The sequence below is a fragment of the Neoarius graeffei genome, chromosome 7 (genome assembly GCF_027579695.1).
Source record: "Neoarius graeffei isolate fNeoGra1 chromosome 7, fNeoGra1.pri, whole genome shotgun sequence".
In the NCBI taxonomy this organism is placed as follows: domain Eukaryota; kingdom Metazoa; phylum Chordata; class Actinopteri; order Siluriformes; family Ariidae; genus Neoarius; species Neoarius graeffei.
The window spans coordinates 67,703,453-67,719,386 of NC_083575.1; the positions used below are offsets into that span (position 1 = coordinate 67,703,453).

The window sequence follows — 15,934 nt, forward strand, 5'->3', positions numbered from 1 at the left end:
ATCATTGATGGAACAATGAATTCTGAATTATACCAGCGAATTCTAAAGGAAAATGTCAGGACATCTGTCCATGAACTGAATCTCAAGAGAAGGTGGTTCATGCAGCAAGACAACGACCCTAAGCACACAAGTTGTTCCACCAAAGAATGGTTAAAGAAGAATAAAGTTAATGTTTTGGAATGGCCAAGTCAAAGTCCTGAGCTTAATCCCATCAAAATGTTGTGGAAGGACCTGAAGCGAGCAGTTCATGTGAGGAACCCCACCAACATCCCAGAGTTGAAGCTGTTCTGTACAGAGGAATGGGCTAAAATTCCTCCAAGCCAGTGTGCAGGACTGATCAACAGTTACCGCAAACTTTTAGTTGCAGTTATTGCTGCACAAGGGGGTCACACCACATACTGAAAGCAAAGGTTCACATACTTTTGCCACTCACAGATATGTAATATTGGATCATTTTCCTCAATAAATAAATGAGCAAGTATAATATTTTTGTCTCATTTGTTTAACTGGGTTTTCTTTATCTACTTTTAGGACTTGTGTGAAAATCTGATGATGTTTTAGGTCATATTTATATAGAAATATAGAAAATTCTAAAGGGTTCACAAACTTTCAAGCACCACTGTATATGATATTACACGGTTGTGTGAAGATATGAATTCAAGTGGTGAATGTATGTTTCACAAGTGAGTGAAGTGAACGAGTGATATATCTTTCAATACGAGAAGATAAACTTCATGTCTTTGCGCCACTGTGTAATGTTCTTTGTGTTATATGGACACATCCACATAAAAAAATACGCAAGTTAATCAAAATAATTTTAATTTTGAACTGGTTCACCAGTTTGACAATGTGCGTCAAGTCAGTGGGAAAACACTGGGAGCGACATCATCGAAGTGAAATACTGAAATAATATTGGCTGGCGTTGAGTATTATATGGACACATCTGCTGTAGGGTGAGACAGGAGGCAATATTGGAGGTGGCAGAGTTGAGGATGTTAAGGTTTGCGATGGGAGTGACAAGGTTGGACAGGATAAGGAACGAGCACATCAGAGGGACAGCACATGTGGAGAGCTTGGGAATTAAGCTAAGAGAGATGAGACTGAGATGGTATGGGCACATCCTGAGAAGAGATGCAGAGCATGTTGGAAGGAGAATGTTGAGGATGGAGCTGCCAGGCACATGAAAACGAGGAAGGCCAAAGAGGAGATACATGGATGTGGTGAGAGAGGACATGAAAGTGGCAGGTGTGGTAGAGAAGGATGCAGAAGACAGGGAGCAATGGAGACGAAAGATCCACTGTGGCGACCCCTAATTGGGAGCAGCCAAAAGAAGGAGAATTGGATAGTGTTGAGTGGGATCTCATCTCATCTCATTATCTCTAGCCTCTTTATCCTGTTCTACAGGGTCGCAGGCAAGCTGGAGCCTATCCCAGCTGACTACGGGCGAAAGGCGGGGTACACCCTGGACAAGTCACCAGGTCATCACAGGGCTGACACATAGACACAGACAACCATTCACACTCACATTCACACCTACGGTCAATTTAGAGTCACCAGTTAACCTAACCTGCATGTCTTTGGACTGTGGGGGAAACCGGAGCACCCGCAGGAAACCCACACGGACACAGGGAGAACACACAAACTCCACACAGAAAGGCCCTCGCCGGCCACGGGGCTCGAACCCGGACCTTCTTGCTGTGAGGCAACAGCGCTAACCACTACACCACCGTGCCGCTGTTGAGTGGGATATCAGATATATTCCATTCAGCTAGCATGATATTGAACGAGTCGAAGACAAGTCTAGCTGAATGGAATATATCTGATATACCACGTAAAAAAGGCAGCCAATATTATTATTATTATTATTATTATACATACACATTCCTTTCAGGTGTTCAACGCATCTTTCTCTTTCAAAATTCTCTCAAAATCTTCCGTATTTACAACTACAATAATAAACACATTTAGGGCTTGAGCTAAAAGTGCAAAAGCAGTTCTCCCTCTTAAAAAGCAATTTTGTGGTAATATTGGGTTAATGTGTCTGTCATCCATTACATTTAGGGATGGGGATCCTATTTTTAGTATCGTAATGTGCCCGTGTTTTACCCCCTCCCCACATCTCTGTCATCAGTCTGGCTTGACTGACAGGACAAGTGTAGACCCTCCCTTTCAGCAGCAGAGAATTCCACCATGTAAGCAGACATTGGTGGCAACCCTTTCCCTCCTTCTCGTCTCTTTACCGCTCCGCCCCATCACAAAGCTCCAGTTCAGAGAATGAGTGCAGGGCCTGAGTGTGACTGTGTGACTCAGGTTGGCAAACAGAAAGTCGTCTTAGGACTATTACTGTAGCTGTAGGGTGAGTGCTCTTCTCTAAGGGCACCATGTAAAGATGAAGTGAGTGCTCTCTTCCCATAGACCTACATCCTGAATCCAGGAGGTATCACAGCAGCATGGTGGTGGAGGAAATCATCATTACGCTCTCCGGTGGCGCGCCATGGGGCTTCAGACTTCAGGGGGGAGTGGAGCACCAGAGACCACTGCAGGTTGCCAAGGTATGGGCCTCTCATCTGAGGCCTGGCATGATTTATGATCCCAGCAAAGTATGTCCTTAGACACCTGTTTTTATTTGTCTGTTTGCACGTCATGCTTCGTGCTTATGTTTTCAATTCCTAAACTTCATCCTTTGGACAATCCATGTGAGGCCAAAGGAAAGACTGAAAGACTTATCTGGAATCAATGAAGCACTGTGATCTTTTAATCTCCTACATTAGGGCAGTCCTACAGTAAATTACTCATGATTTCCATTCCATTTTAATATAGTTTTGAAATACAGAACATTTTGCCTTCAAAATTGTTTTGATCTATACATGAGAATATACATTTTACTCTTTTAATCAATAAGGAGTATTTGTAACACGTCAAAGCAATAAAACATTTTGTAAACTTTAAAGCAGCAATCCTCGTTGCAGGGATATTTGAGAGCCATCCATTTTCACCCATTTTAGTGGCATCCTATCTGAGTACAGGATTTCATTTCCTGTACTATGCACGCACAGTTAGAATTGTGTTGACCATGCAGAACTGGATTTGATAGCAGTCTATTCTAGGCTGTTCAAGAACACCATGCAAAGAAACTTTCCCAAAGGGTATCTTCTTAATGTCAGGAAAGGTATTTGTTTCGTAAACAAAACTCACTTTGGCTGCGTTTCTTCATTCTTTAAAGACCATTAAAGTGATACTTTTGTCTTTAGAGCAGGAGCTCACAAGCTTTTTGTGCCCGTGCGGCCCTTTAACTATCAACAAAATGCTCGCTGACGCTGTTAATACAGATTTATTTCCAAAGATATTGAAATATTACACCCATTATTTATGTTTACAATAATATTCTGATTGTTTACTGGATTACAGAGCGTTTTCGTTAAAGCATTTGCTAAAACTGTCATTATCAAAGTTGAGTTTACTTATAAACCTACTTCATTTAGTTTTTTAAAATCATTCAAGTCACAGGTGAACCAGGCTCATAACATGCTAATAAATACAAAAACTTTTTTTAAATGTTAAACACACACACACACACACACACACACACACACACACACACACACACAGACCCCTTGATTATGCTACACTGACCCAAGTTTTAGAGCCAAGGTCGAGACGGGCATTTACTTGTTAACTCAATCTTGTCAAATTGGTCAATGTTTTGAACTGTTTGATCTGCATGTTTTTCGTATCCTCTTTTTATCCTGAAGAGATCATGCTTGGCAGAGATCTATAATATCATACAACACCAGATGTATTTCAATATCTGCCGATACATAATCCAAAAACTGCATCTGAGCAATCGATCCCTGGCTCTGATTCATGGCTCTGGCTTCAGGATGTCCCTTGTGATGTTTTCTGCTTGTGCGGGTGTTTCCAATCACTGAATGGTCAAGTTTTCTATAACTTGGGTTACTAACCAATCTGCATGTGTTTCTCCTCAGTCAGAACAGAGAGAGCACCTGTAAACAGGCTATTCTCTAGAAAACTATGTGTATTGAAACATAATCTAAGCAAAGCCTGAGTGGATCAGATCAAATCACAAACTAATATCCCACTTGCAGTTAGGAGCAAACACTCAGGAGAGACTGGAGTTGGTTTATAGGTCTGAATGTCAGGCTTGAGTATTTTTTTCGACTCATCATTGACGTTCTAATGTATTACAGTAGGCATCATCTACTCAGATAGAAAGTGCAGAAATGAGTGGCTTTATGCTTCATGGTTTTATTTGGGAATATGACATGAGAACAGACCGAATCACCTGAAGCGTAGTTTTCATGATGGCAGCTGCAGGGAATGTCCGTCCTCTCTGACTGGTATTTTAATGTCCCAGTGTGTGGCACAGTCAGAGTGTACACTGCCTGAATGGGCTGAATGTGTCAAGGTTTGCAACACACAAATCAGTAACAAAGAAGGTAAATAACTGAAAGTAGGTCTGTATCTCGGGCGGCACGGTGGTGTAGTGGTTAGCGCTGTCGCCTCACAGCAAGAAGGTCCTGGGTTCAAGCCCAGCGGCCTGCGAGGGCCTTTCTGTGCGGAGTTTGCATGTTCTCCCCGTGTCCGCGTGGGTTTCCTCCGGGTGCTCCGGTTTCCCCCACAGTCCAAAGACATGTAGGTTAGGTTAACTGGTGACTCTAAATTGACCATAGGTGTGAATGGTTGTCTGTGTCAGCCCTGTGATGACCTGGCGACTTGTCCAGGGTGTACCCCGCCTCTTGCCCGTAGTCAGCTGGGATAGGCTCCAGCTTGCCTGCGACCCTGTAGGACAGGATAAAGCGGCTACAGATAATGGATGGGTGGAGGTCTGTATCTCCCATTGTTTTTAAGATGACTTTTCATAAGTCTCATTGTCGTAGCTTATGAAAGTCCACTTAATGTCACTGTTAAGATGAACTCTGTGAACGTAAACAGAGCTCACCTTCACATGATCTTAGCATTAGGAAGCATCAATAAAACACATGATCTTCGCATCAATAAAACGCAAGAGCTATGTATAACATCAGTCAGTAACTTCAAATATACTACTTAGTTTTGTGTTCAGAGAGTGCTGGGGGGGAGGGGGGTGTCAGGCTGTATCTCTGTAATAGTGACCTCTTGTATTTTATTCTGTTTTCAATACCACGCCATCCTTTTTGCTAAGAACAGATTTGATCAGTCAAGCACCAAAGCAAGGGAAGCTGATTTGTAATATTCAGGTGTCCTGTCTATGGCTGCTATCTCCCTGTACTGGTATAGGTGCGCAAGCGCAGCAAAGCATGCAGGGCAGGACTGCGAGAAGGGGATGAGCTGGTGTCCATCAATGAGAGCTCTTGTGAGCCTATGTCCCATGCTCAGGCCATGAACTTCATTGATAGCATCCCTGGATCACTGCGCATTCGGGTAAAGAGGTAAAGCCTTCTATTTTCTGGGACTGTCACTGACAAGCTCAGAGAAAACCTTTTCTGAAGTGCTATATATTATTTCAAGATACACTATGTCCAAAAGTTTGTGGACACCTGAACATCACACCCATACATCGATCTTCTACAAAGCTGGATGCACACAATTGTATTGGATGTCTGTGTATGTTGTCGCATTACAACTTCCCTTCATTGGAACTAAAGGACCTGGCCAAAACCTGCCCATGACCATGACCTTATGCACAAAGCAGTATCCATGAAGACATGGTTTGCCAAGGATGGAGTGGAAGAACTTGAATGGCATGCACAGAGCCTTGACCTCAACCCCACTGAACACTTTTGGGATGAATTGGAATGTAAACTGCAGCCCAGGCCTCCTCACCAACATCACTGCCTGACCTCACTCAGGCTCTTGTGGCTGAATGAGCATAAATTCCAACAGTCACACTCCAAAATCTAGTGGAAAGCCTTCCCAGATGACTGGAGGTTATTATAACACCAAAGGGGGACTAAATCTGGAATGGGATGTTCCAAAAGTATGTATGGGTGTGATGGTCAGGTGTCCACAAACATTTGGCTATGTAGTGTAAAAGGCATTTGGCATGTGATACAAAAATATGTACTTTAGTTAGGTAAACTTTTTCCATTACATTTATGACACTATTCATTTTAACAGTAAGCAGTTTTATGTACAGTACCAGTCATAAATTCAGACACACCGACTCATAGGGTTTTCTGTATTTTGACTATTTTCTACATTGTAGAACCATACTGAAGACATCAAAAACTATGAAATAACATGTGGAACATGTGTGGAACTATGTGGTAAACAAAAAACAGAATATGTTTCATATTTTAGATTCTTCAAAGTAGCCAGCGTTTACCTTGATGACGCTTTGCACATTATCGGCATTATCTTAACCAGCTTCATGAGGTAGTCACTTGGAATGCTTTTCAATTAACAGGTGTGCCTCGTCAAAAGTTAATTACTGCAATTTCTTGCCTTTTTACGTGTTTGAGATCAACAGTAAATAATAAAAATACAGTAAACAGCCCTATTCCACAACTGTAGTAATCCGTATTACGTCAAGAACCGGTCAACTAAGTAAAGAAAAACAACAGTCCATCATTACTTGAAGATATGAAGTGTCTTTAATTAATAAAAATAAAGAAAAACCATTGAATTAGATGTGTCCAAACATTTGACTGGTACTGTATATAAAGGTTTCCAGGTGTTGTGTTGTGCTGTTACTTCCTCTGTTTTCCCTCTTTACATGTGTGTCAGGGCACCAGCTGGATTCCAGTCAGTGGTTCTGGTGGCCCGAGCTCCTTCTCCCCGTATTGATAAAGAGTACCGCGCTGCCCTAAGGGCCAAATCTCCATCCAGCTCCAAAGTTCAGCAGTCTAGTGTTCGACAAGCATACTACAGCTCACCAATGTCCCAGACTGTCCGCAGTGGTGTCGCCTCCCCATTTGGTAGTGAGGCCTACTATGCAGAGACGGACAGTGATGCAGATGTGGCAGCCCATGATCGCCAACGTAAGCCGAAGCGCCGCAGCCCCAGTAACACCCCAGCAAAAGCAGGCTACACTTCTCCTGAAATGGGAGAAGCCTCTGAGATGAGTGGCTATGACAGTGCACCAGATGTCCAGAGCTACACAAGGATGGGGCATGGATCCCAGGAGGGCACCTTGCCTGGTGTGGTTCGCCGAGAAGTGGTGTACCAGCTCCCTCCATCTGGAGCCTGGTCCTCCCAGACCTCAACTGAGACCTCATCCATGAGTGCAGATGAGCAGAGTTCTCAGGATCTGATATTGGAGGAGGACAGTGGGTTCCAGGAGCCTGCTAATGTACCACTAGTGTCTCCAGAGAGAGCAAAGGGGGCACTGAAGCTGAGCTCCCATGGCCAGTTGGTGCCCATGGTGGGGCCAGTTAATAAACCAGTGGATGAAGAGCTCACAAAGACCTACATGGACAAAGCAAAACAAGCCAGTGAGTATCTAAAACATTGCACTAATCACTGGTAATACGAAAGGACCTTAAAATATCCTTCTGCGTCAAAAGTCATAAAACTGATATGGATGAGAGGCGGAAGCAGGTCTCTTTATTGACAATTTATAGCATCTTAGCAAGGACATACAGATGGGACTTGCAATCTAGTTCAATACAAAAATACCACTAGAGCAACTGGCCCTCTGTTGTGTAGTTTGTACATTTCATATCACTGTATGCCTTTAGAATATGTTTTGTAAATGACAATGCGATAAGTTGCATGGAACCACTTGAGGAGAAAAGAGCCAGGTCTTTGAGCTAGGCCAAGAGTCTATATTTGTCCAGTGGCTGTGTGGATGAATATCCAGAGTACTTCTTCGATAGGACAAGCCAAAGCATCTCCAGCTGCTCTTTGGTGTCAAAGAGCAGAGTTCTCCCTCTGCTACTCTTACACTGCCATCGCATCTCTCTTTTTAGATTAGAGTTTGCTTTCTTCCAATCATTTTATGTAAATGAACAATTCACTGTTTTATTTATTTTTTGTTTTTAATATTGTGTCACAATATTTATTTTCTTTATACTAATACACAGACATGTCTGCAGTCATGTAAGCAAGCAATCATCATCAGTTTTATATATATATATATATATATATATATATATATATATATATATATATATATATATATATATATATATATAAAATTATGTACTAGACACTGCCACCAATACTATATATGAAAATGTAGCACTTCATGCTCATGGCTATTTGCAGAAGGACTGTTTCAGGAAACAAAAAAAGGAAAAAAAATCAATTTCTGGCTAACCACCAAATCATTCAAATCCTAATCATGACGGGCAAACTCAAAGATTGTCACTGTTCTTTTGTTAATTTGATAAACCACAGGCCTGCAAAACATATTTTTTCCATAGTCATTGCTTGGTGCTTATTGAATAGACTGAGATATTGATGGAGACACAGTGACAACAAGATCCATGATAAGTATAAGTTACAGCTTGTAATATGTCTGATGCTTTGTCTCATTTAGAACTGAATCGTGGTGAGACACTGCAAGACAAGCAGGTGAAGGAGGCCCGCAAAAAGTGTCGCACCATTGCCTCTCTGTTGACTGATGCACCTAACCCCCACTCCAAGGGTGTCCTGATGTTCAAAAAACGCCGCCAGCGTTCCAAGAAGTACACATTGACAAGTTATGGTAGTGTGGATGAGGACATGCAACAAGACTCTCAAGAGGAGGACAGCCAGTTCCTTGGAAGTGAATCCGAGGTAGACGAGGAGGGGTTCAGTGCAGCACCTGATCCCACATGGGACAGTGACTACCTGGATATTCTGGAGAAGAGATCAGCATCTAGAGGTCTGGAAGGAAATGAAGCAGAGGATTCTCTGAACACTGGCCTGAGTGACACCACAGGGAAGGGGGCAAAACTGTTTGAGCAGCAGAGGAAGAGAGCTCAGGAGCATGCCAAGAAGGTTTCTATTGCTCAGGCACAACAGAGTCTAATGCAGAGCCAATCCCAACCTGAAATCCAAACAGAAGAAATACAAACACAACCATCAAATTTGTCTGTACAAGTAAAAAAACAAGTGAAACTCAGTGTCCAACCACCACCAGTTGCACCAAAGCCCACCAAACCACCAGAGTTGATGATACAAGATGAGGCTTGTGCTATCAAGACACAAATCACAGGATACCCACCTCAAGTAACTCCTTCCACTGTTAATGAGCATACTGCCAGAATAACAGTACCAATCCAAACCACGGTGCCTGTAACAAACCAACCAATATCTGCTGCATTAGCTAAGATGCCTCCACCAACAGCTCCTCTGCCTGAGTTGCCAGCTAGCTCAGTGTTGAACCGTACAGCTCGTCCATTTGCCCCCGGCTTCATCAGCCACAGAGCAGCTACAGCACCCGTCGTGTTTCACCCTAACACTGCTAAAAAGACTCCCAGACCAGTCTCAGTGGCAGTGGTGGCTACTCCTTTCTCAATACCATCTGATGAGAAGGTTATAGATGTACCTTCTACCAGTTTCACAGTGAGCCAGATGAGTGTTATTGTTCCTGCTGAGATGTCTTCCACATTAGTCCCTGTGCCCACTGAGCCTCTCACATATTCTGCTATACCAGACCCTGTAGCTTCACTTACTCCACATCCTCCCTCGTCGATGGAGAATAGTCAACCTTCTATTGCACAGACTGTAGTCTCTGATTCCTCTGTTCCTGCCAGCGTCACTACAGCTACTCTTCCTGCTGGTCTCACAGATCCCACTTCCATAACCTTGACTGCATCCTCTCAGTCCACTGCCCCTGAGTCTCCAATGATGTCTGTTGCCCCCATGACTTTTGCAGTTCCTGCAAATCCTGTTAGCTCAATGACTCCTCTAGCTCCTGTAATGTATCAAGAGAAAGTCACAGAGGGAGCTCCTGTAGCTGGTGGGAAAACTGGCATCCTTCAGGATGCTCGCCGCCGTAGTGCCAATAAGCCAATGTTCAAGGTGTTTGAGATCAAGAAAAACTCACCCAATCCTGAGCTGCTGTCGATGGTGCAGAATTGGGATGAGAGGCACAAGCAAGGATACACAGAGCCTGTCTCCATCACTCAGGATTCATATAATGTCAATGATAGGAGGGAACGGATTGCACCACCAGTGGCTCCTAAACCACGCATCATTTCAGAGATGTCTCAGATTCCACAGGCAGAGGGTAAAGGTGCTGAGCTATTTGCACGAAGAAAGAACCGCAGAGATCTCTTTGTGATAGATTCTCCTCCAACACACCCTCAGCTGCAGCATCAGCAATATACACAGCCCCAGTCTACTATGGCTGTGAGCCATCCATGTGAGCCTTCACCCTGGAAGTACTCTCCAAATGTCCGTGCTCCCCCACCCATTGGATACAATCCTCTTCTGTCCCCTTCTTGTCCCCTGGGTTTACAGCGTGGAGGGGGAAGGGGTTCTGAAAAAAACTCCAAGGTGGCTAAGAGTGGTCATGGAATCCAGAAGGAAGGTATCAGGGTCATAGATTTCATGAGGCGACAGCCTTATCAACTCAACTCAGCCATGTTCAGGTTTGGAGGTGACTCAAACACACAGTCTTTAGGTTCCTCCTACCAGAAGCAGCCACAGGTGGGTCACACCTTAAGCCAACCCAGGCAGGTACCCGTGAAAGCAGCACGTGTGTATGAGATCAAACGCTTCTCTACTCCTACTCCTATGTCAGCTCCAACGATAAGCCCCACAGTGATTGCTCCACGTGCACAAACCACTCTGGCTGAACCCTTGTGCCACTCTGACATGACCTCCCCTACCCCAGCACCTGTTTCCCCTCCACCTCAGCCTGTACCTGTAAATCCAACCATGTCTGCACGAGCTCCAGGGTTGCCAGAACTCCCTAAAATCTCTGCCACTCCCATATTTCTTCCTACTCCATACTCACCCCCAGCTTCTCTATCCAGCATGTCAAGCCTAAGTTGCCATGGTCTCCAAGCTACCAAACAGTTCAAGAGTGCTCCTGAGCTTAGTTCCCTGCCACCAGTCCCCCAGAAACCTACAATCCAGGCACCCAGGCCACGCTTTATTGCTACACGGGTGGGCATACAGCCTCATGTTTGGAGGCCTGGAGCTCTGTAGAAATGAGTGCAACACTAAAGAAAGGATGAGTTCAATGCTTATCATCATTTATACAAAACAATTCAGATATAGATACTGGGAAAAGGAGACTAACAACAATTGTGCTGGTTTATTTGGAATAATATGAAACAAACAATCCTTTAATACAGTTAGGTCCATAAATATTTGGACAGAGACAACATTTTTCTAATTTTGGTTCTGTACATTACCACAATGAATTTTGAACAAAATAATTCAGATGCAGTTGAAGTTCAGACTTTCAGCTTTAATTCAGTGGGTTGAACAAAATGATTACATAAAAATGTGAGGAACTAAAGCATTTTTTAAACACAATCCCTTCATTTCAGGGGCTCAAAAGAAACTGGACAAATTAAATAATTGTAAATAAAATGTTCATTTCTAATACTTGGTTGGAAACCCTTTGTTGGGAATGACTGCCTGAAGTCTTGAACTCATGGACATCACCAGACTCTGTGTTTCCTCCTTTTTAATGCTCTGCCAGGCCTTTACTGCAGCGGTTTTCAGTTGCTGTTTGTTTGTGGGCCTTTCTGTCTGAAGTTTAGTCTTTAACAAGTGAAATGCATGCTCATTTGGGTTGAGGTCAGGTGACTGACTTGGCCATTCAAGAATATTCCACTTCTTTGCTTTAATAAACTCCTGGGTTGCTTTGGCTTTATGTTTTGGGTCATTGTCCATCTGTATTATGAAACACCGACCAATCAGTTTGGCTGCATTTGGCTGGATTTGAGCACACAGTATGTCTCTGAATACCTCAGAATTCATCCGGCTGCTTCTGTCCTGTGTCACATCATCAATAAACACTAGTGACCCAGTGCCACTGGCAGCCATGCATGCCCAAGCCATCACACTGTCTCCGCCGTGTTTTACAGATGTGGTATGCTTTGGATCATGAGCTGTACCATGCCTTCGCCATACTTTTTTCTTTCCATCATTCTGGTAGAGGTTGATCTTGGTTTCATCTGTCCAAAGAACGTTCTTCCAGAACTGTGCTGGCTTTTTTGGATATTTTTTAGCAAAGTCCAATCTAGTCTTTTTATTCTTGAGGCTTATGAGTAGCTTGCACCGTGCAGTGAACCCTCTGTATTTACTTTCATACAGTCTTCTCTTTATGGTAGATTTGGATATGGATACGCCTACCTCCTGGAGAGTGTTGTTCACTTGGTTGGCTGTTGTGAAGGGGTTTCTCTTCACCATGGAAATTATTCTGCGATCGTCCACCACTGTTGTCTTCTGTGGGCGTCCAGGTCTTTTTGCATTGATGAGTTCACCAGTGCTTTCTTTCTTTCTCAGGATGTACCAAACTGTAGATTTTGCCACTCCTAATATTGTAGCAATTTCTCGGATGTTTTTTTCTGTTTTCGCAGCTTAAGGATGGCTTGTTTCACCTGCATGGAGAGCTCCTTTGACCGCATGTTTTCTTCACAGCAAAATCTTCCAAATGCAAGCGCCATACCTCAAATCAACTCCAGGCCTTTTATCTGCTTAATTGAGAATGACATAACAAAGGAATTGCCCACACCTGCCCATAAAATAGCCTTTGAGTCAATTGTCCAATTACTTTTGGTCCCTTTAAAAACAGGGTGGCACATGTTAAGGAGCTGAAACTCCTAAACCCTTCATCCAATTTTAACGTGGATACCTCAAATGAAAGCTGAAAGTCTGGACTTTATGTCCATGTACATTATATAACTATAACTTGAATATGTTTCAGTAAACAGGTAAAAAAATCAAAATTTGTGTCAGTGTCCAAATATATATGGACCTAACTGTAATTCTGGCAAAAAAAAAAAAAAAAAAAGACTGTGCCCCAGGCCATCTTGCTCAACATTACTGCCTGACCTCACTAATGCTCTTGTGGCTGAATGGGCAAATCCCCACATTCAGGCTCCAAAATCTGATGGAAAGACTTCCCAGAAGAGTGGAGGTTATTATAACAGCAAAGTGGGGACTAAATCTGTAATCGGATGTTCAACAAGCACATATGGGTGTGATAGTCAGGTGTCTACAGACCTTTGGCCTTATAGTAAATTTTGTAATGAACAAGACTTTTGAAAAGTAATTACATTTGAGTATTCAGCATGATAGCCTGATACTGAATTTACTGTACCATCATACAGTATGTACACAATGCTATATTTAATTATCATCATTTTTTGGCACTCAGGTACCAAACATCAAGGTCCTCACCATAGTACCTATAAAGCTGGCTATATCCAAGCCACTCCATCAGTGTTTTTAGACTTTCAAAATGCATCTCAGTAATGGAGATGTGCTCAGCACTGTAGCTCATGTAAGATAATCTCTCAGAAATGTCAGTAGTGTTTTGAGCAGAGCAGAGAAAGCTTATTAGGGAAACAGAAGAACACCTCACGAAGAGTCTTAGAAGAATTATGCATTTAATGTAAAAGGAACACCACAGTGGAGATTGATAGAACTGACCATAAAGAAATATTATTGGGATTTGAGATGTTTGAAGATACTGTTTTAAACTACAGATTATAAAAGCTACTCACAGTCAAATCTATTATTATTGGCACCCTTCAATAGAATGGGTGAACTACTAACATATAAATTTATATTTTATGCTATTATTTACATTTTCTACTAACATTTGGAGAACATGCTTACCTTTCTCTAAAACTTGGCACAGTTATTAACAGAAGAAGTGGGACCACAAACAATGAAAAGCCCTGATGCCCACTATAAAATACGGTAGTGGATCACTGATGCTTTCAGGCTGTTTTACTATATAGTTAGTGGTCCAGTGTTGGAACTATATAGCATACTCATATGTTAAACCTAAAAATATCCCTCACTGTGAACTTTACTCATTTTATATATTCATTTTTGCTAATTATCATGAACGGTGCCAAAAATTCTGGAATTGACTGTAAACTTGTATCTGTTAGGTCTTTGTACTGGGACCTATAAGCTTTATTAATGTTTGAAAATGAAATGGGACTGCAAGGCGCTGGCTAAAGGAATAAGGTAAGCTGGATCCCTGGTTCTCATAAACCAATCAGAAATTATATCTGTCCTGGCAGACCCTGGAAGGAACAGGTGCATGAGTGTCACAGCCTATTTGTAGGAGCAACGTAAACAGCAAACCAGCATCATCCAAATGGGCTCTGGCACTTATGTCTCACTCACATTCTAATGAACAAATAACATTTATTTAATTAATCTATTTAACAAGAGCTCAAGTTAGCAAGTGTTAAAGGTTATGTGGGCAAGACAGTCCAAAGCATGGGTTTGAAGGCCGAGGCTTTAAACTACTGTAGTTCTGTGTTCTTATATAAGTAGTCACACCAGGTCTGTTTCGTGACCACTTTACAGGACTTTTGAATAAGTATTAATTATATCACTGGAATTAGACATCAGGTTCTTATTGCCAGTCATAGAAATCTAAATTCCCAGCTAGGTGATTGTAACTTAAAGTGATACGAGTGTGAGCTCAAAGCCACCGATGAGAGACGAAGGAAAGCAGAAAGCCGAGATGAATTGTGAAGCTTATCAAGGCAGCAAGAAGGAAAAAGTAGCAAGTAGTACAGGAACTCATGACCGTATAGTATCATACTGAATGTATGAGGTGCTGAGAGAATGAAATAAATGATGAGGTACTATGGTTAAGCATTATTTTTCCTCAAAGCATATTTAAACCTTCAGTAGACTTACTTACTATACCCCAAATTAGTGTTGAACATGTTACACAATGAGCTTGAGTTTATTTACTGCCTCTACTGATTTATGCACTATTCTGTAAACTATGCATGTAAAGCTTTATAGTAATAATTGCACATTTTCATTTACATTTGTCAGATTCATGAATGTTCAGTTAAATGAATTGTAGTAGACTGTGGTGAGTCATCAGATTGTCTTTATGTGCTATAACATTTGATAAGTAGACTCTCGGGTAATTGGGTGTGTGCATAGGTATATATGTTGCAGTGATAGTGGACTAAATGACTTTTGATGAAAATATGTATTTTTCAAGAAATAAAAAAGAACTTGAACCCATCTCAGTGACTCTGATTTGTTACCACACACTGCCCCTTAGTCGAGCTTTGGTATTACTGTTCACTCCAGCAAAATTTGCACATTAGATAACTACCCTGAGTGACCACCTGGAGGAGACCTTTCCCCGTTTGTCTACTGATCATGGACAACCAAACTGGCCTGATACACTGAAGACATAAAAATAGTTCTTTCTGATTTTGAGGGGAAAATCCACCATTTCATAGATCTCATCTCATCTCATTATCTCTAGCCGCTTTATCCTTCTACAGGGTCGCAGGCAAGCTGGAGCCTATCCCAGCTGACTACGGGCGAAAGGCGGGGTACACCCTGGACAAGTCGCCAGGTCATCACAGGGCTGACACATAGACACAGACAACCATTCACACTCACATTCACACCTACGGTCAATTTAGAGTCACCAGTTAACCTAACCTGCATGTCTTTGGACTGTGGGGGAAACCGGAGCACCCGGAGGAAACCCACGCGGACACGGGGAGAACATGCAAACTCCGCACAGAAAGGCCCTCACCAGCCCCAGGGCTCGAACCCAGGACCTTCTTGCTGTGAGGTGACAGCGCTAACCACTACACCACCGTGCCGCCCCCATTTCATAGATCATAGAGTAAATTACCAAATACTGTATATCCAGTTCAAATGTTGCATCTCTCTGAAATGAGCCTAGTTTTATTTTAACCTCCTAAAACCTCATGGTAACCTGGTGGAATTGCAGTATCTGCAAAATAAAGTTTATTTGTATTCAAACTAAAGCTCTTTATGTATGGCCGATGGTCAGCACAATACATAGTGCTGT

The 15,934-nt window shown here is 42.5% G+C and overlaps 1 protein-coding gene across 1 annotated transcript; it reads left to right on the forward strand.

Annotated features, from left to right (window-relative positions):
• Window positions 1-2,289: 2,289 nt before the first annotated feature.
• On the forward strand, window positions 2,290-15,114 carry synpo2la (synaptopodin 2-like a). The gene is made up of 4 exons (XM_060926286.1): window positions 2,290-2,552; window positions 5,278-5,429; window positions 6,727-7,433; window positions 8,483-15,114. The coding sequence occupies exons 1-4, from the start codon at window positions 2,451-2,453 to the stop codon at window positions 11,083-11,085; spliced, it is 3,564 nt and encodes a 1,187-aa protein (XP_060782269.1). The 5' UTR covers window positions 2,290-2,450; the 3' UTR covers window positions 11,086-15,114.
• The last annotated feature ends 820 nt before the right edge of the window (window positions 15,115-15,934 follow it).